Below are 20,029 nucleotides of genomic sequence, written 5' to 3'. Positions count from 1 at the left end.
TCCAGCCATCTGTTTCAGGGCACATGCTAAATCTGTGTCCAAATAAAATGTATCCCAAAACTATACTTAACATCAATAAACATTTCTGTACTTACGACATTACTGCCACATCATCCATCTAGACATTTGGTGGAATTCATTATCTCGGGTCTATCAGAAGGATTCACACAGGCCTCATACACATGCCTTCCGGAATCCTGGAATGTCCTAATTTACAATCCGCACAACAAACCCTACAGCGGTGGAGACACTCATAGCCAGGAAGTGGCAGAGGACTTCCTATGGGGGCCCTTCCAGTCCCCTCCGTTCACCACATGGCGGACAAACCCCATCGGTATTGTCACGGGGAAATCTTCTCACAAACAGAGACTTATCATTGATCTATCAACACCTCACACCTCTGCCACTCCTAGTCTGAACTCCCTCATACCCTCTGAGGAATTTTCACTGCAATATTCCACCATAGATCACGCCATTACGGCTATCATGCAGGCAGGGGCCGGAGCATGGCTCAGTAAGACTGATATCACAATGCTTTCAAGTTACTGCCTATCCACCCTACACTGTGTCACCTGCATGGTATCAAGTGGGCAGGGAACTACTATTTTGCTCACGTTTAACATTTAGGTTCCAAAGTAGTCCGGCCATTTTCGACGTATTCGCCGAAACCCTATGCTGGTTTTATTAAATATAGCCAGATGCCCTACAGTTATACATTATCTGGATAATTTCTTACTGGTCGAGGAGAATATTTCCCCTCCCAGTAGCCTAAAAGAAACCATCAGTCTATTCGAACAGGTGGGTGTCCCAGTCTCCTCCACAAAGACTGAAGGACCAGATACCTTCATCACATTCCTGGGTATCATACTAGACTCAGCCACCATGCAAGCTAGCCTGCCACGCCCAAGGTAGAAAACATTCTGATCAACATAATCTCTACATACAACTCGGTACTTGCAACCGCAAGAATTACAGTCTCGGCTTGGGTCACTGAATTTTGCCATTCGCATCATACCTCAAGGCCGGGCTTTCATCTCACAACTCCTTTACATGTTTCCCACTTTTAGACATGATGGACACAGGTCACCCCTGGATACCCAAGCCACGGCAGGCGTAATTATGTGGAGAAAATTTTTAACCACCTTGAATGGTAAAAGCATGTTCCTTCCAAAATTGTCTGACTCCTCACCTACCATTTTGGTCAGACGCGGCGTCTACCACAGGTTTTGCAGCAATTTTTCAGGAACGAATGGCTTTGGGGCAGCTGGCCTTCAGAAGTTCAGGACCTGGAGGTTTTTTCCACTACCTCAGCTCTGTTTGAGATATATCCCATCGTGACGGTTGCCGTGGCATGGGTGCTTTTATGGGCAGGTTCGTCTGTACGTTGCTACTCAGACAGCCAAGTAACTTGTCACATTATAAACAAGGCCGATCCAAATCACTGACTATTATGAGATTCTTGAGGAAACTCACTTGGCTGGCTGCATGTCATAATTTTCTCTTGTTTTGTATTCATGTTCCAGGTGTATGTAACACTGCTGCTGACAATTTGTCTCGCTTTAATTTCCAGGCTTTTCGTTAAATACTCCCGTCAGCCGCACTCACAGCCACGAACACCCCACTATTCCACCATCTAGTAATGGATTAGATGCTATTATGCAACATAGCAGAACATTGTCCCAATTAGCACTGTCTACTAATACCTGGGAAACTTACGATAGAGCTTTCATTTGATTTAAAGATTCCTTTCTGAACACAACATCTTACAACCTTTCATCGTGACATCCTGGTTGGGCTTTGCTTCTTTTTGCCACCTCAAACTCAAACTATCATACAACACAATCAAACCATATCTGACAGGCATCCAACATCACATGCTAACTTTACAACCAGACAAATCAAGTGTCCTCCTACCAATTAAGAACATCCTTAGGGGTATTCAGAGATCTGAACCCCCACGTACGGCCCAGAGGCTACCCATAGATTTCCATATTTTTAAAGACGTATACAATTCACTAGATTTAAACCCTTTGCCAACAACACAAACCTCATCGTTAAAACCGCCATATACGTAGCCTTGTTTATGGTTTCTTGAGATCAAGAGAATTTACCGCCATCAGCACAACACAGTCCACTCACATCCTACTTCATTCACACTTAACAAAACACATGGACTATTATATCTTGACTCTGCCTCACTCCAAAACCAGTCAACATGCACTTTCAGTAGAGGTTAAGTACTATCCTACTCACAACAGGGGGAGCCCCGTCAAACTACTGGACTCATATACCCAGCATAACAATGAACCACCATCTCAACCACTTTCAGTCTACAAGGTTCGGTACTCACTACCACCACCTTTATGACACACGTCAGGTCTTTACTTACCCAGCTGGGCCTCAAATCAGCTAACTATTCGGGCCACTCCTTCCGCATAGGAGCGGCCTCCACAGCATCCAGTGCAAACATTCCAGTTCATGTTATCAAGTCACTAGGGCGCTGGAAATCATCGGCTTACTCTAGATACATACCTAACCCGGTACAAGAAGTAAGAAAGGCCTTTCAAGACATGTCTGGTTAAAGTATGTATATTGCTGGTATGTAATAAATTTGATTTTCTACTTTTGCCCTCTTTATTTACAGGCCTACCTCATCGTCGGTTCCGGCACACCACAACCGACTTGCTCTTTTAATACCATCCTACACTTATCAGTGTTTGTATCTTCTGTACTATCATGAGCCCTTAACACAAGTATTAAGGCCTTTTGGCCTGTAATTGTGGGAGGGGCGTATGACACACCTCTTCCCTACTTAAGGGACACCCCTTACCTGGCTCCATATCGTTCGAGGTCAGCGCTGCATCACCCTCCCACCCACTCCTCATTATTAACTCCTTTTCTCTTTACATTTCTTCTTGGTGGGCCCTCTTTATTTACAGGCCTACCTCATCGTCGGTTCCGGCACACCACAACCGACTTGCTCTTTTAATACCATCCTACACTTATCAGTGTTTGTATCTTCTGTACTATCATGAGCCCTTAACACAAATATATATATATATATATATATATATAAGTAAATGAATCCTTGCACTCACGCTCTCAGTAAATGTTGGCCGGGTGCTTGTAATCCAGGGAATAGCATATAATTGTAGATACCGTATTTATCGGCGTATAACACGCACCTCATTTTTAGAAAGAAATTCCAGGAAATTTCCCTCCCTCCCATAGTATCCCCCCCCCCTCATCCCATAGTATTCCCCCCTCATCCCATAGTGTTCCCCCCTTTCCATAGTATTCCCCCCCTCCCATAGTATTCCCCCCCTCCCCTCCCATAGTATTCTCCCCCCCTCCCCTCCCATAGTGTTCTCCCCCCCCTCCCCTCCCATAGTATTCTCCCCCTCCTCTCCCATAGTATTCTCCCCCTCCCCTCCCATAGTACTCTCCCCCTCCCCTCCCATAGTATTCTCCCCCCTCCCCTCCCATAGTATTCTCCCCCCCTCCCCTCCCATAGTATTCTCCCCCCCCTCCCCTCCCATAGTATTCTCCCCCTCCCCTCCCATTCTCCCCCCCATAGTATTCTCCCCCCTCCCCTCCCATAGTGTACTTCCCCCCCTCCCCTCTCCTCCCATAGTGTACTTCTCCCCTCCCCTCCCCTCTCCTCCCATAGTGTACTTCCCCCTCCCCTCCCCTCCCATAGTGTACTTCCCCCCCCTCCCCTCCCATAGTGTACTTCCCCCCCCCTCCCCTCCCCTCCCATAGTGTACTTCCCCTCCCATAATTACTTACCTGTCCTGAAGCGTGGGCCGGCTTCACAGCTTGCACCGCGGTACAGGAACTTTAATTCCATGTTCCGGTTTCCGGCGGGACTGAAAGGAAGTGTGCACACTATTGTGCACACTTCCTTTCAGTCCCGCCGGAAACCGGAACATGAAATTAAAGTTCCTGTACCGCGGTGCAAGCTGTGAAGCCGGCCCACTCTTCAGGACAGGTAAGTAATTATGGGATATCGGCGTATAACACGCACCCACGATTTTTCCCCTATTTTCAGGGGAAAAAAGTGCGTGTTATACGCCGATAAATACGGTAGTGATCAGCACTCACGGACTTGGTAAAGTTAAAACGTACAGTTTATTGAAATTCCGTTTTAAAAGATCAACGTTTCAGTTCCCACAGGAACTTTCATCAGGATCCTGATGAAAGTTCCAGTGGGAACTGAAACGTTGATCTTTTAAAATGGAATTTCAATAAACTGTAAGTTTTAACTTTAACAAGTCCGTGAGTGCTGATAACTATCTACAATTACATATATATATATATATATATATATATATATATATATATATATATATATATATATATATATATATATATATATATAATCACACAGTGGCATTATTCAGATGCCCCCTTCTGGAGTCTCATGCATGCCCTAGTCTAGAACCTAGACCTAGAGTTTGAAGTTATACTAGAATAATCAAATAAATTGAATAAATAAAGAAAAATATGGCAGTGAAGGAAAATCTAAACCAGAGGTAGTTCTCTTAGTCCATGAGGACACAAAATAATAGAAAGAACATAACATGGTTATTTGCTAACATGAGGATTAAAGGTGAATTTCACTAGAAAAAAAAAGTTAGCTATGCTTTCGGTCTGGCTACTCTTGTCTTGAGTTTAAAATTCTCTATGAATCCCTTTGAAGTCTCACTTTAGTGAATAAAACTGTCTGACGTGTTTTTACTACAAAAAGTCAGAACACCTGGAAAAGCACTTTACCGTATGAAAAGCTCAACAATGGGAGCCATAGCTAGTGTCTATGTTCAAAGTCACTGGGGAAATCTTATATGCTACATGAAGTGGGTATTGGAAGGCTTATTAAAAGTAAGCACCACAGGAAGTTTACACAAATTCTAGAGCAACAAATGATCATACATTCTTTAGAGAAATTGACTTCAGTGTCAAAGATAGACACATCTTCACAGCTGGGAAGAGTATCACAGGATAAGGAAATGGCCGTAGATTCCAAAACTATATTACATTGTCACGGGACAGATGCAAGTTCCTGTAAAAAAAATGTATGTACCAAATCTAGAAGGGAGCCTTTTGTTTGTTAAACAGTTGACTAGCAGTGGCCTCAGAGTGCAAATCTGAATAATTCAATGCAATATAAGTGGAAATCATAGAAATAGGAATAATCACCATGATTACCAAATGGAACCTAGAAAATCTTAAAAACTTAGAAACATGAGGAATGTTTAAACTCGCATCCTTTTAGATTTTGGCAAATTACTTAAAAGACAACTGTCAACAAATTGTAGCTTGTTATTTTTTTTACAGTTTATTACATTTCGTAGAAGAAGATTTTGAGTAATTATCTGGCTGCTCAGCCATTTTGGGTCGGATTCCACTGTTATCCGACCAACTGCTGGTCAATCTAACTTGCTGCAGGTTGACACAGAGCAATGAGATCAATATCACTGTATCTGTGTTTTCTCAACCCCCTGCAGATTTATGCTTTTTATATATAACTGACATTTACATTTTTTTTTTTTGATTTATGTTAGCTCCCTGTCTGTCAGACTGGGAACAAACTGTGCGCATAGACCTCAGTTTAGGAGTGCTCTCGGACCGACCCAGTGTAACCCAAGTGGTGCTGCTATGGGCTTTCAGACTGCTCCTATCACTGTTTATTTATTCTCTACTATCTATTTTTTAACTGTTCATGGTGTTCCATACCTCCTTGAGAAACTCAAACAGCAGTTGGTAGGATAACAGTAGAACCGACCAAACATGGCTGTGCAGCCAGATATAAAAAGTGATGTTTACTTTTATGCATAACTAAAAAAAAATCATGGATTTGTATCAAATGCAATAAAGTTTTTAAAACAAATAATAATTTCAATCTGATTTTTTAAAGTTTTTTTTAAAGGAACACTCCAAGCAACAAAAACACTACAACATGCATTTGTTATGGTACCAGGAGTGACCTGACCCCTGTCAATGTACATAATCAAACTGCTTGCTAATGGTTTGACTACTTACCTGAGCACTCGTCCCTTCCTCTCCTATTCCAGTATTGAGAGTCAGAATTTCCTGCTAGGAGCTTCTGTTGGCTCTCCTGAACAAAGCCCAGCAATGCAACGTCAGCTGCAAAGAGGTATGGAGCAGTGCCTGGCAGACTTTAGATTAGAAGTGAAACCATTAGCAAGTGGTTTGATTACTTACATCGTCAATCCTGGCACCATAAACATTACAGTGTGCTAAGTAACAAAGTTAGATATTGTATATTTATTGTACAAGTTAAGTGGGCTGTTTCACATGTTATTATTATTTATCAGGTGATAGGTATGGTGATTTTTAGAACGATATAAAAAAACTCTGCATAGTTCCAACTTTTTTTTTTGGTCTAATATTCTTTTTCTTTTCTTCTTCAACAGAAAAAATTCTGGAATGTGTACTTTGGTAAGAAAATTGAATTTTATATTTTATGTTTTTACCTACAATTATTTTAATACATAGGTTTTTACCTATGATATCATTTAAGCTTTTGTGGTTTATCAGTGGTTTTCTATCAGTGAATTGTGACACATTGGTGTTCCTTAAAGGATCACTATAGGGTCAGGAACACAAACATTTATTCCTGACCCTATAGTGAAAACCCACCATTTAGGTGGCTTGCCTTCACATACAGAATATAACAAAGACAAGAGGTGAAAAAGACACAGCTGAAAAGAGCTTACAATCTATAAGGAAGGTCATGGATCTTATGGATCTTTATGTGTTACAGAGATATTTTGAACAGGCCCCTCAAGTCTACTGTACTTCTAGTGAGTGCTGGGCTGTGATACCAACACGTGGATTGGTAAAGGATGCAAGTGTACCCTGTTCCAGCTTTTTTCAAAAAGTGCACAAAGCTTCCTATTGGACAGCAAAGATAGATAGATAAAATGTATGCATGTATTTGTATAAATGTATATACAGTCAGGTCCATAAATATTGGGACATCGACACAATTCTAATCTTTTTGGCTCTATACACCACCACAATGGATTTGAAAAGAAACAAACAAGATGTGCTTTAACTGCAGACTTTCAGCTTTAATTTGAGGGTATTTACATCCAAATCAGGTGAACGGTGTAGGAATTACAACAGTTTGTATATGTGCCTCACTCTAATTAGCTCTTGGAGATGTCATTAGTCTAGGGGTTCACATACTTTTTCCACCTGCACTGTGAATGTTTACATGGTGTGTACAATAAAAACATGGCAACATTTCATTCTTTGTGTGTTATTAGTTTAAGCAGACTGTGCTTGTCTATTGTTGTGACTTAGATGATGATCAGATCACATTTTATGACCAATTTGTGCAGAAATCCATATCATTCCAAAGGGTTCACATACTTTTTCTTGCAACTGTATTTCTTTTTTTTTCTACAAAGAATGAAAGGGTTACTATGGGGAAAGTCCCCACTCTCAATTTTCAGTGAAACCTGTAAATAAAAAGTTTTGCTTACCTTGAATCCTGCACCGGTCAAAGCTCCAGGTGCTGCTTCGGTGTGCCCCTCCAATGTCACTAGAGCCACTCACGGTTTAATCACAGGCTTCTCATAGAATGACCGAGGTGTTTAAAATCTCTGAAGCCATGGCAATTTTGGTGATGGTGGATTAGGGTATGGGTCCCCCACACTGCCTCAATTTTGTGTCTTGGAATAAGTATGTGACATTGATGATGGTGGGTTCTTTTTTCTTCTGCTTATTTTTTTTTTTTACATTCTTTATTTTTGTTGTGCTTTTGATGAACAACATGCAAGTAAAGACATTTCAACCGATCTAAAATTAGCATGTGAGAAAACCAGTATATGTCAAGATTACAGCACCATTTTTTGTGAATATACCATGAGTAAAACAGACATATCTAAATGTAAGATGAAATAATAACAAAGGAACAGGTATCTGAAAGAGACATGGAGATTGCAGGGTAAGGATTAGTAAATTGGCATGTGTAACAGGATAAACATCAGTATTATTCTGCTGGAACTTGAGGCCTGGAAATATAGAACATGAAAGCCTGTCAGTGAGGTGTATAAAGACAGTCAACCAACTCCCTAGCTGGGTAGCATTTGGTAATACAGGGAGAGTCCGCTTATGGAAGCGAGAGAGCAACAACAGGTAGTTTCACCACACCAGCTTCAGACCCGATCAGGAGCCGCCACCTGGCTTCCACAGATTAAGAGAATTGCTGTGTCCAAGTCCTTCCCAGGGGTGGCGTCTGCATAGTGTCTTAGTTCAGAGGATGGTACCAGCATTAATTGGGGGTACGGTGCCTGGAACAGTCGATGCCTCAGGTTTAGCCCAGATTCGCTCCAGGACAGCATCCACGTAAGTCAGGGATCGGGATTACCAGCCCTGTGTGTAAGCTTGTTCCGGTGCTAGGACTAAATCGGCGCTGAGGCTCCCGGCTTCTTCCGGTTTCCCCTTAGGACAGTGCATCCTAAGTTAGGTGGACAGGACCCGACGGAACACTGGTTGGCTCCGCGAATCTCTGTCCCCCGACGCTTCCTCCTAGTCGCCACTACCAAGTGACGAGGCTTCTTTATAACACATATTTTTCTTCTTCCATCTTTCCCCTCCAACCTCTCCTTTTTCCTACCCTTCCCCAACATCCCCTGCCACCCAGACATCCCTGACTGACCCCCCCCAAACTCTGACAGCCCGAAGTGCTTTATCGCCCAAAGAGCACAGGACTGAGATGATGCTCACCATCCTTTCTATAGATGCCAGAGGGCTTAATAAGCCAGAGAAAAGGTCAGGAGCCCTAAGAGATTTCCATGCAAAGAGGGTCTCCATAGTTATGATTCAGGAGACTCGCTTCCGGGAGGGTGACAGACCAACCACCACTTCCCACTGGGGTATTACAACGACTTTCACGGGGGAAAATCCAGGGGCACGGCGATACTGATTAGCAAGAGGGTGCCATTCTAGGAAAAGGAGTGTATGGTGGACCGGGAGGGTAGATACCTGCCTGCAGACGCACATTTCCTCACTGGTACACCCGGAGCAGGTGGGATTTGTGGCGGGACGCAAGGCCAGCGATAATACTATCCATGCTCTCACTCTTATGCACGGGAGGGGTGGGAATGCCAGGGGCCTTCTCTTTTTATCAACCGACGCGGAAAAGGCCTTCGACAGGGTGTGCTGGGAATACCTTTTTCAGACCCTCGCCCACTTCGGTCTAGAAAATGGATGCAAAAATGGATCAAAGCCCTGTACGACGGGCCCACAGCCCATGCAATAGTCAATGGAGCACTGACAGCCGAATTCTCTATACATAATGGTACCAGCCAGGGTTGTCCCTTATATCTGCTGCTCTTCATCCTTGCCCTTGAACCCTTCATGACAATCATTAGACAACACAGGGACATCATGGGAATAAAGACGGGGGACACACAACATAAGGTGGCTGCATATGCATTTTTTGTCTCCCAACTGGAAATCTCTCTCCCGAACATCCTACAAGCTTTTAAAGAATTCAGAGCCATCTCCAACTTGAAAATAAACTTCTCACAATGGGACACTACATGTGGAATGGGAAAAGACCAAGGGTCAAGCTCCCCGCTCTCATGCAACCTAAGGACAACCTACCTCTACTATGTGGCATGCCATCTTCAAAGGGTGATTGAGTGGACCAAGACAAACGTCCACAAACAGTGGAAGGTGGAAGAAGACTCGGAGGCAGGTAGTCCAGTCTCCGTTCTGCCATGGCGCTCCAGAAGGGAGGACGGACAGGGATGCTGCACATTCACACGACCTCCCTACGCGTGTGGCGGAGGGCATCTGGGATGTATGGACTGACACTATACCCATCACCTCTGCTACCCTTAACGCACAACGAAGACTTTCCAATACTAATCCCAGACTTCACCACGTTCACACCCAGGAGGGCCGTAGAAAGCATGATGAACTCCTTGGGGGGAGGGGGAAGGCAACGCCCCTACCTTTCCACAGACTTTCAATAGTTGACGAAATTCCTTGATACCCTCCCCAAAGGACGAGCGCTCACCAGACAACCGCCCACATTTGAGGAGTGCTGTATTGACCCATACCCACAGCCCTATGGGATCTCCTTTCTGTACTCAATGTTGCAGAGGGAGAGCCCGACAGAGAGACCTACTTTTATGGGTAAATGGGAAACAGCCCTGGGAAGGACGTTAACTGACCGTGAATGGGAAAAGATATGCTACCTTATGCACCACTGCTCTGTATTCAGTAGGATTGAGGAGACAGCTTTTAAACTGTTGACTAATTGGTATGGCGACTAATTGGTATCGCACACTGGCCCTATTGCATGCAATAGACCCAACTCCAACCTCTGCTGGTGGTGCGGTAAGGCAGTAGGCACCACACTACACCTCTGGTGGGACTGTGAAAAAATAAGACCTTTCTGGGTGGGTATACATAATATGCTTAGGAAATTCTGTGATGCACCACCACTCTTGGACCCAGCGGTAATGCTCCTGCACCACACGAACAACCCCAGGTCCCGGTAGAAATCTGAACATAGCTAAACAGGTCCTTCCACAGTATTGGAAACAGGTGATCGCATCCTCCCCCCCCCCCCCCCCCCCCCCCCCCACACACACTCCTGACATGGTTCTACCAAATGAAGGAACTCAGGGGACTAGAGGAGCTCCACATGGGGGCAGCGTATATGAAGACTTGACCCGCTGGATCCTATCCACTGCAGCGGCAGACTTCACATTTCAATTACAATAGCAACTTCACCTGACGGACATGACGACCACAGACTTACACCTCACCTCCCCAACCTTTCATTCGCCTCAGCCCCCTCCCATCCTCCTCTTATCTTCTTCTACTACTGTATTTCTCTTTGAGTCCCAGAAACCTTCCTGTACTAGGATATGAGTAGAAGGGTACCTAGAGCGGTGATTCCCCGTAGTCTAGCAACCTGGCCGGAGAAAGCTGCAGATGTCACCCGGCTCAGAGGGGGAAAATCAGCCTTACCGGGTACTAAATAACTTAAATCCTGCACCCACTCTACAAGACTCCCAGAGCACTGAGGTCTGCAACCGTTGATCTAAAGTCAACCTCCCCATGTGAGCCACGATAGATAAGCCGACCCAAAATTCTTACCATTACAGGGGAGCCATATCCAACAGGTATTAGAGGGTACTGTCTACTTGTGTCTATATGCTATAGGACCTGCGAGTCCAACATGTGAATGCTATATGCGTTATATTGTGACCTGCGTGTCACCAATGTATGCCTATAAGATCATCATTTTTCCAGTATGATCGTTGATACATGAGTTTAATGGAACCTGCGTGTCCATGCTGAAAAATAATCAATAAAAATATGTTTACAAAAAAAAAATAATGTCAAATGTGAATATCCTATAGCACTAGTGTTTCAGTAGTTCATTACAGTGATCTCCATGCCTCAGAGATTCTGCAATATGGTCACAAGTCGTAGAGATTGTAGGGAAGTTCTCGGTTTAGAAAATGCCATTCCACTGGTTTGTTCATATATTAAGATATGTTCAGACTGGACTGTTATTCTGGAACCTAATGAATTAGGGGATCACTAATATGCCCACATGGTACACTTCAATCTGACGTACAGGGCAAATATATCTGATTTCAATACTGGAGCACATTAGAAGAGGCTCTTTTTTGACCCCTTACTGAACATGGCTCTTCATTGCTAAACAAACATAGAGATACATTAGAATTATTAAACTTACACAGTCATATCAGTAAAATGTTGTGCATACACTGATACACTTAGTGACTATTACAACATTTTTCAAAAAATATATATCAGGTTTTGGGTAAGATGCTTAAAACCTGTATTTCAACTCAGATCTCATTAAAATATGTATAACGAAAAATGTTTTCTTTCTAGATGGTGACTCCTGCCTTACAAATCCTTGTGAACATGGTGGTTCATGTCTAGATGGAATTAACCGCTACACGTGTCTTTGTCATGCTGGTTTTGAAGGAACAAACTGTGAAGTGGGTAAGTTGCTTTTAGAATCATGCTCGCTTTGGAATCTTGCCTAAAGTAGGTTTGTGGACCAGCATATAACAGTGGTATTGCTGTAAACAAGTTATACTAAGTTTGTTTCTCTTACAAATAATAGCAGTTTACTTGTAGATAGTTACTGTACATAGATTGATGGCGGCAAAATGTGTATTTATTTTTAAAGCTTAATAAATACTTTTATATTGAAATACATCCAGATCCGTACATTTTTGTAAAAATTACGTTTTTTTTTTTTTTTTTAATGAACACACTGTGAATCCTACTGGCTCCATGTTTATTTTCCATAAAAATTGTACTATAGGATCCATCTGTATTTACTTGACTAATGGCTTAATCTGACAAAATCCATTTATATTCTATATTAACGAGCAGGGGATCTGGTAGGATCTAATAGTGTTTTCATTAAATAAAAGCTTTTTTTGTTTTTATGAAACAAGAATTAATCCAATAAAATAAAAAAACAAAGACGGGATAGAATCCTGCAAAGCAAGGAGAACAGCCCCCTCCCCAGTTCTAACTCATAAATATTGAACTTAGTACAAACTTGCACAAAAAAAAATCACATTTTATAAATCATCAAAATAAACACTCAAAATAATATAAAGGTCAATAGAAGACCCCTTATGGGTCTAAAGTGAAAAGAAAAAAAATTGAAAAAGACTGCTAGACCAACTATTCTAGTGGAGACAAGAAATCTACCATTGAGACATATCTAAATATTGTAGAGTATTAGTAGAGTCAGTGAAGATTGAATCCCAGAAAAAGGTGCGTCTAGGTCACTAACTTACTGGGCTGTTTGTAGCCGTGATGCTGGAATTTTAATTACACTTTTCAGACTGCTAGACTCTATACCAATGTGGTTTGATGGCTAGAGGGATTCCTTTGCCGGTTGTATTCTCTCCTACTAGTCTACTAAGACATAAGGACTGTATATAGGAGTCTATCCAATTGCTATTCTTTACTGTTTCCTTTACTTTATTTTTCAATCCTCTTTAACCTCCTGTCCTTTCGATTTCCCTACTCTTGCTGCCAATCTGAGTGGACTACTCCCTAACCTGTATGTTGGTAATTTTTAGGGGTTTCCCACTCTAGCAGCAGTGTTCAGACTATTAGCCCTAGTATATATGACAGCTGGCATCAGGGCCGGCGCCACCTGTAAGGCGACCTAGGCAGCCGCCTAGGGCGCACCTTAGCAGGGGGCGCCGGATCCCTGTGCCCGGAGTCCCGAGGTGGCTCCTCATGCTGCGCCGCCTGAGCGCTTTGGCAAGAAGTTCCTGTCCCGTGTTCCGCGCCGCCCGGCCACGCTACATATGCAGGAAGGAAGAGGAGGGTAAGGACCATAAGGGGAGGGGGGAGGGGGGAGGGAGGAGGGGGGTAAGGACCATTAGGGGAGGGGGGGAGCAAGGTCCATTAGGGGAGGGGAGGGGAGGGGGGGAGCAAGGTCCATTAGGGGAGGGGAGGGGAGGGGGGAGCAAGGACCATTAGGGGAGGGGAGGGGGGGGACTAAGGACCATTAGGGGAGGGGGGACTAAGGACCATTAGGGGAGGGGGGAGCAAGGACCATTAGGGGAGGGTGGGACTGAGGACCATTAGGGGAGGGGGGAGCAAGGACCATTAGGGGAGGGGAGGGGGGACTGAGGACCATTAGGAGAGGGGGGAGCAAGGACCATTAGGGGAGGGGGGGACTGAGGACCATTAAGGGAGGGGAGGGGAGGGGGAGCAAGGACCATTAGGGGAGGGGGGGACTGAGGACCATTAGGGGAGGGGAGGGGGAGCAATGACTATTAGGGGAGGGGGTACTGAGGACCATTAGGGGAGGGGGGAGTAAGGACCATTAGGGGAGGGGGGAGCAAGGACCATTAGGGGAGGGGAGGGGGGTCTAAGAACCATTAGGGGAGGGGGGGAGCAAGGACCATTAGGGGAGGGGAGGGGGGACTAAGGACCATTAGGGGAGGGGGGGACTAAGAACCATTAAGGGAGGGGGGGACTAAGGACCATTAAGGGAGGGGGGAGCAAGGACCATTAGGGGAGGGGGGAGCAAGGACCATTAGGGGAGGGGGGAGCAAGGACCATTAGGGGAGGGGGGAGGTGGAGCAAGGACCATTAGGGGAGGGGGGAGCAAGGACAATTAGGGGAGGGGAGGGGGAGCAAGGACCATGAGAGGAGGGGGAGCAAGGACCATTAAGGGAGGGGGGAGCAAGGACCATTAGGGGAGGGGGGAGTAAGGACCATTAGGGGAGGGGGATGTAAGAACCATTAGGGGAGGGGGATGTAAGAACCATTAGGGGAGGGGGGAGTAAGGACCATTAGGGGAGGGGGGATGTAAGAACCATTAGGGGAGGGGAGTATGGACCATTAGGGGAGGGGAGTAAGGACCATTAGGGGAGGGGGGTAAGGACCACTAGGGGAGGGGGGTAAGGACCACTAGAGGAGGCGGGGAGTAAGGACCACTAGGGGAGGGGGGAGTAAGGACCACTAGGGGAGGGGGGGGTAAGGACCACTAGGGCAGGGTGGAGGGGTAAGGACCACAAGGGGAGGGGGGTAAGGACCACTAGGGGAGGGGGGGTAAGGACCACTAGGGGAGGGGGGTAAGGACCACTAGGGGAGGGGGAGTAAGGACCACTAAGGGGTTTGGGAGAGGGAGGACCACTAAGGGGGGGGAAGGACCACCAAAGGGGGGCAAGGAGGGAGGACCACTAAGGAGAGGGGAGGAGGGTAAGGACAACTAAGGGGGGAGAGGGTAATGACCACTGGGGGGGGGGGGGATTACCACTAAGGGGGTGGGGGAGGAGGGGAAGGTCTACTAAGGGGTTTGGGAGAGGGAGGACCACTAAAGGGTTTGGGAGAGGGAGGACCACCAAGGGGAGGGATGGAGGACCACTAAGGGGGAGAGGGGGGAGTGAGAAGACCACCAAGGGGGGACTGAAGAGGGACAGGGGGCCAAGGGAGAACACGGAGGGACAGGAAGGAAGGGAAATCAATAATTGACAGGAGGGGAGAGCACTATGAAAATGTTTTAAAAAAAATAAAGAGCTGCTCCCCTCCCAGTCCCTATCCTACTCTCAAACCATCTCTTTTACACCACACACACACACACAGAGAAACATACAATGCATTCCTACTCACACACAGACACACCCGAAACACAATGCATCCCTTACATTCACACAAACACTCATTCTCTTACACACAGAAACAAAATGCATCTCTTACACAATCAATGCACCCCTTACAGACACACACTGCATTCAATTACATACACAGAAACACACCTTGCAACCCTTACACACACTCACACACAGAAACATACAATGCATTCCTTACACGCAAACACACACTGCATCCCCTATAAACACACTACATCCCTTACACAAATTGGTATCCCTATACACTACATTCTATAAGAACACACACACATTGCATCCTCTACAAAACACATAAAACATCCCCTACACACATACACTCCACTTCCTGTGAGAGAACTCATGGGTGGGCCATGTAGGTGGATTTATGGGTGGACCTTGTAGGCATACTCACGGTCAAGCCCTGGGGGCCCAGACCTTGAGCTGTGTAAGGGGCCCTAAAAAATGGAGCTGCTTCCTGTTCGTTAATTGTTGTGAGCACTGTTAAAAACAGTCTCCAGAGAGCCTCTTCTACACCAGACCTGTGGAGCCAGACCGAGCCCATCATCAGCCTCTTGTCCTCATCTGGTGGTAAGTAGGCAATCCAATATATTATTAGTTGCACTAATCTCACATTAAATGGATACTATAGTCCCCAGAAGCACTACAGCATAATGTAGTGGTTCTGGTGTCTATAGCCTGTGCCTGTAGGCTTTTTAATGTAAACACACTGTCTTTTCAGATAAAAGACACTTTGTGAAGACTGGCGTTGGCCCATATGGCAGAGCATATGGGCGGGGCATTGTGATGTCACATGGTGGGCAGGACATATGGGGGGGCGGCATTTTTTTTTTTTGCCTAGGGCGGCAAAAATCCTTGCACCGGCCCTGGCTGGCATTGTGACTCATTAATTGAGTATAATTCATTTAAGTACCTATCTGAATATATTTTGAGGCTGCCATTAAATGGGCTAAGTATTGCTGTACAATTATATCGTGAATTATTGGTCAGCTCATCGAAAGGAGGTGGGGGACATTTTGGGATTCTATATATTATTTTTGTTTGTTTACCCTTCTGCCATTGACCTACATAGGTTTATTTGAATAATTCTGTACAAGGCTGTTTCTTTTTTCACTCTGGCATGCTTTCATGTGTCCTGGGCTGCAGTGTATATACATTTCTTTAGTAACTATGTGCTTACTTAATCGCAACACTGTTTAGCCCCCATCTGGATGTATACCCTTGGGTGGCTATCAAGATAGCTATAGCACATGGTTACTTTATTGCAAACCTATCTAGCTCTGTAAGTTAGTGATTCAGACACACATTTTTTTTCTGAGATTCAATCTTTACTGACTGTAGTATTACTCTACAATATTTAGATATGTTTCAATGGTAGATTTCTTGTCTCCACTAGAATAGTTGGTCTAGCAGTCTTTTTCAATTTTTTTCTTTTCACTTTAGACCCATAAGGGGTCTTCTATTGACCTTTATATTATTTTGAGTGTTTATTTTGAAGATTAATACAATTTGATTATTTTTTTTGTGCAAGTTTGTACTAAGTTCAATATTTATAAGTTAGAACTGGGGAGGGGGCTGTTCTCCTTGCTTTGCAGGATTCTATCCCCTCTTCAGTTTTTTCTTTTTATTTGTTTGTTTCTTAGGGTTAGGCCCTTTTCTACCTCTACAACCCTTTTCTTCATCCCTGACCTGGTTTACTCTGGATCAAGGGGTGTTGTTGTCTTTTCAAGAATTAATCCATCTTTGTCTTTGAAAAATGAATGAATGCAGCAGGATTTGACTGTATCGGTATGCAAAATTCATGGATTCGGCCATTTCCCGAGAAATGTGCATGTTTCCAGTAGAATCTCTTTGTGTTTTTATGAAACATTAAAAGGTCTGGCTTCATTTTCAGAAAATGCATCCACAAGAATCCAGTTCTATGTCTGCACACAATTTATTGATAGGGTTTATACCACATTCTAAATGAAAAGCTTACTACAGTGATTTGAAGTGGTCATGGTGCTTTGAGTTTGTATGTACAGTGTATCAGTTTAAACATAAAGAGTTAAAGCACATAGCTGACGAAGTTGTAACACCCCCTCTAGCAGCATCATGTTAATCTTAACGTTAAATGGGTGCATATTTGGAATCTGTTGTGAGCATGCGTGGCATGCTGGCGACAGACAACCAATGGCAGTATTGCTCACCTCTTCGTGATGCCCAATTCCTCCCATCAGCACATCTTCTGGGATGTTCTTCCTCTTGCAGTAAAGGAGAGTGACATTACCAGAGGACGATCTGGTTGCAGAAGAGTGCTGGTCGAAGGTAGGGTTTTTTGGTTAATCTCTTGATTTTTATTTGTCTACTCTAACCAAAAAAACTGCATTTTATTAAGACATTGTTTTTAGTGGAGTAACCCTGTAAATGCTCTTTCTATGGCAAAATGAAATATTGAAGAAAATAACATCTTGTATTAAATGCAATTTCTGAACTTCAAAATTATAAATATGTGTAGTTTAAAGTTGCTATAAAATTAAAGACTGTGTGGACACTGGGTTTACATCAACAGGGATCTGTCTAAATCAAGTAAGAACATATTTTTTTTTCTTCCAGTTATACAAAAATTATGCAGTGAAAACAATGGTGATTGTGAACAGTTCTGCAAAGTGGTGGATAAAAATGTAGTCTGTTCATGCACAAATGGATATATCTTAGGGGAGGATGGTAAATCCTGCCTTCCTGTTGGTGAGTTGAATGTTTTATCTGTCTGTCTGTCTGTCTGTCTGTCTGTCTGTCTCAATTCAAATAGTCAAGTGCAGACACTCTGAAACTAAAACGTTAACCATAAACAAAATGTCACAATACACACAAAGAAAAATAAAAATACTTATTTTGCTCAAGAACATTCTGACTGGCACAAAACTCAAAGCGTTTTAATGATTATCACATCCACTTAAGTATTTCTCACTACTGGCACGCAATATAAATAGGATATAGTGCAATGCCATTTATTATAACTCACTATAGCAGAGCGCTAGTCCTGACCAGGACTTTCTTCTGCTGCATCAGTGGTAATTGGAACTCATGAACAAGGCGCTGAAACGTGAATAGCTCTCTTCCTCCCCAGTATCTGGACGACACACAGTTCTGGGAGTACAAATGAGTTTAATTATGCCACACTCAGCTTTTTATGCACAGACCCCTGCATGGGGTCTCCATTCAACACAACACAAACCCCTTCCAGGCGTCCCTGTGTCTAGAAGATAATTGAGTCAAAGACCGGAAATTCAATTATCTCTCAGTTACAGGGAACCATACAAGAAATACATAAAACTCCCCAAAAATACAATCAGTATACACAAAAACTCCACAAATCCTATATCCCCAAATAGCCTGGATCTGAGCGCCCAGGTTGTCCAAATAATGCTCAGATCCGTTTGGTAAAATGGAATCGCCATTCGGGTTCTAATCGGCCGGCCACAAGGTGGTAGCCAAAAATAGTTCAAGAACAAAAGAGGCAATGGCTGGTCCACTTTCGGGAGTTCCTGTGTGAACACCGACAAATTCTCCCCCTGGCTTTTAGGAAGCGAATTCTCCTCCCAAACGGCTTTCTAACTTGTCTGGGAGTTGAAGGGCAACGGTACAGTATTCCCCGGGGTTTGCAGGATCGCATAGCCAAAGAGAGTTCCATGCATTCGATAACCATGTACCACTGCCTGTGTTCGGGAGACAAAATGGACGCCATTCACTAGAGCACGTGTGTTTGGTTATACGAATGGCGACCAAGCAGGGGAAGCACTTGAGCTAATTGCTCTTTTAAAGTGTGTTTCGGTGTTCGGGGGTACCCCAGATCATCCATTCAGAAAACAAACAAGGGGGCATGGACAACCGAAACGGAGCTGCAACGAGTCTACTACGTAGAATATAGTAATGAAATTTATATTGCCTATATTGAAACTTGGAAAATGTGACATTAACCCCTTAAGGACCAAACTTCTGGAATAAAAGGGAATCATGACATGTCACACATGTCATGTGTCCTTAAGGGGTTAACATTTGTTTTTATTCTTTATTTTTATTGTGCACAATTTAACAGATCGTCCTGCCTTGTCACAATAACAGAAGCAGGAACTTGCATAATCCACAATGAAACGTGTTACATGAAAGTTTGAACATTTAAAGCAATTGCCCTGTTTCATTTCGCTGAGTCGGCACATTTTTATAGTAAGATTAGTATACATTTGATGCAGTCACACACATTATGACAAAAGTAGCTTGAGCTAAGGTTAATAATGCATATCTCATATGTTTAATTACACTGGTCAGTGGTCGATATGTGCGGTTACATGTGAGCTTAGATATCATACATGTATATGTGTCTCGAGTATACAACAGGGGAGATAAACATACTTAGTGCCAGGCAGGCGGGCTTGTCGTTTTTAAATTGGCAGGTGACAGGCAATCTAGGAGCTTAACTGATCCGTTTGTTAAGGACTTGTACAGTTATTGGAAGGTTATTATAAGAGTACTAAACAGAACCTCAGTATAGAGCATGGATAAAGAACATAAACAAAGAAAAACGGTCAAGCAGTGAATTTTACGTTAGAGTTCTATGTTATTAGTAAGTCCCGGTTTAGGAGGCTACAGTATGGTCATAGATAGTGTCCGTTGTATCAGAGGCTCCAGGCCTGGACCTCTGTGTTTCTCGGCGCATGGGTTCCCTTTCATCCTATACCCAGCGTAGGGAAGGGTGTCAGGGGTGTTTGAAGGTCCTGCTGAGGCATAGCAAGACGCTGCTTTGCTGGTCCCAGTGGCTGTCTCTTCCACCAGTCAATGTGGGG

General features: G+C 44.0%; 1 protein-coding gene across 1 annotated transcript in view; it reads left to right on the top strand.

Moving 5' to 3' along the window:
• LOC134615227 (coagulation factor X-like) overlaps nucleotides 1-20,029 on the top strand; it is a 49,563-nt gene that overhangs the window by 7,648 nt on the left and 21,886 nt on the right. Inside the window, exons 3-5 of the mRNA XM_063459721.1 lie at nucleotides 6,438-6,462; nucleotides 11,923-12,036; nucleotides 17,802-17,933. Coding sequence (XP_063315791.1) covers nucleotides 6,438-6,462; nucleotides 11,923-12,036; nucleotides 17,802-17,933 — 271 coding nt within the window. The remainder of the gene's footprint in view (nucleotides 1-6,437; nucleotides 6,463-11,922; nucleotides 12,037-17,801; nucleotides 17,934-20,029) is intronic.

The sequence above is a fragment of the Pelobates fuscus genome, chromosome 1, assembly GCF_036172605.1.
Source record: "Pelobates fuscus isolate aPelFus1 chromosome 1, aPelFus1.pri, whole genome shotgun sequence".
NCBI lineage: Eukaryota > Metazoa > Chordata > Amphibia > Anura > Pelobatidae > Pelobates > Pelobates fuscus.
This window is presented reverse-complemented; position numbering and strand designations above follow the sequence as displayed.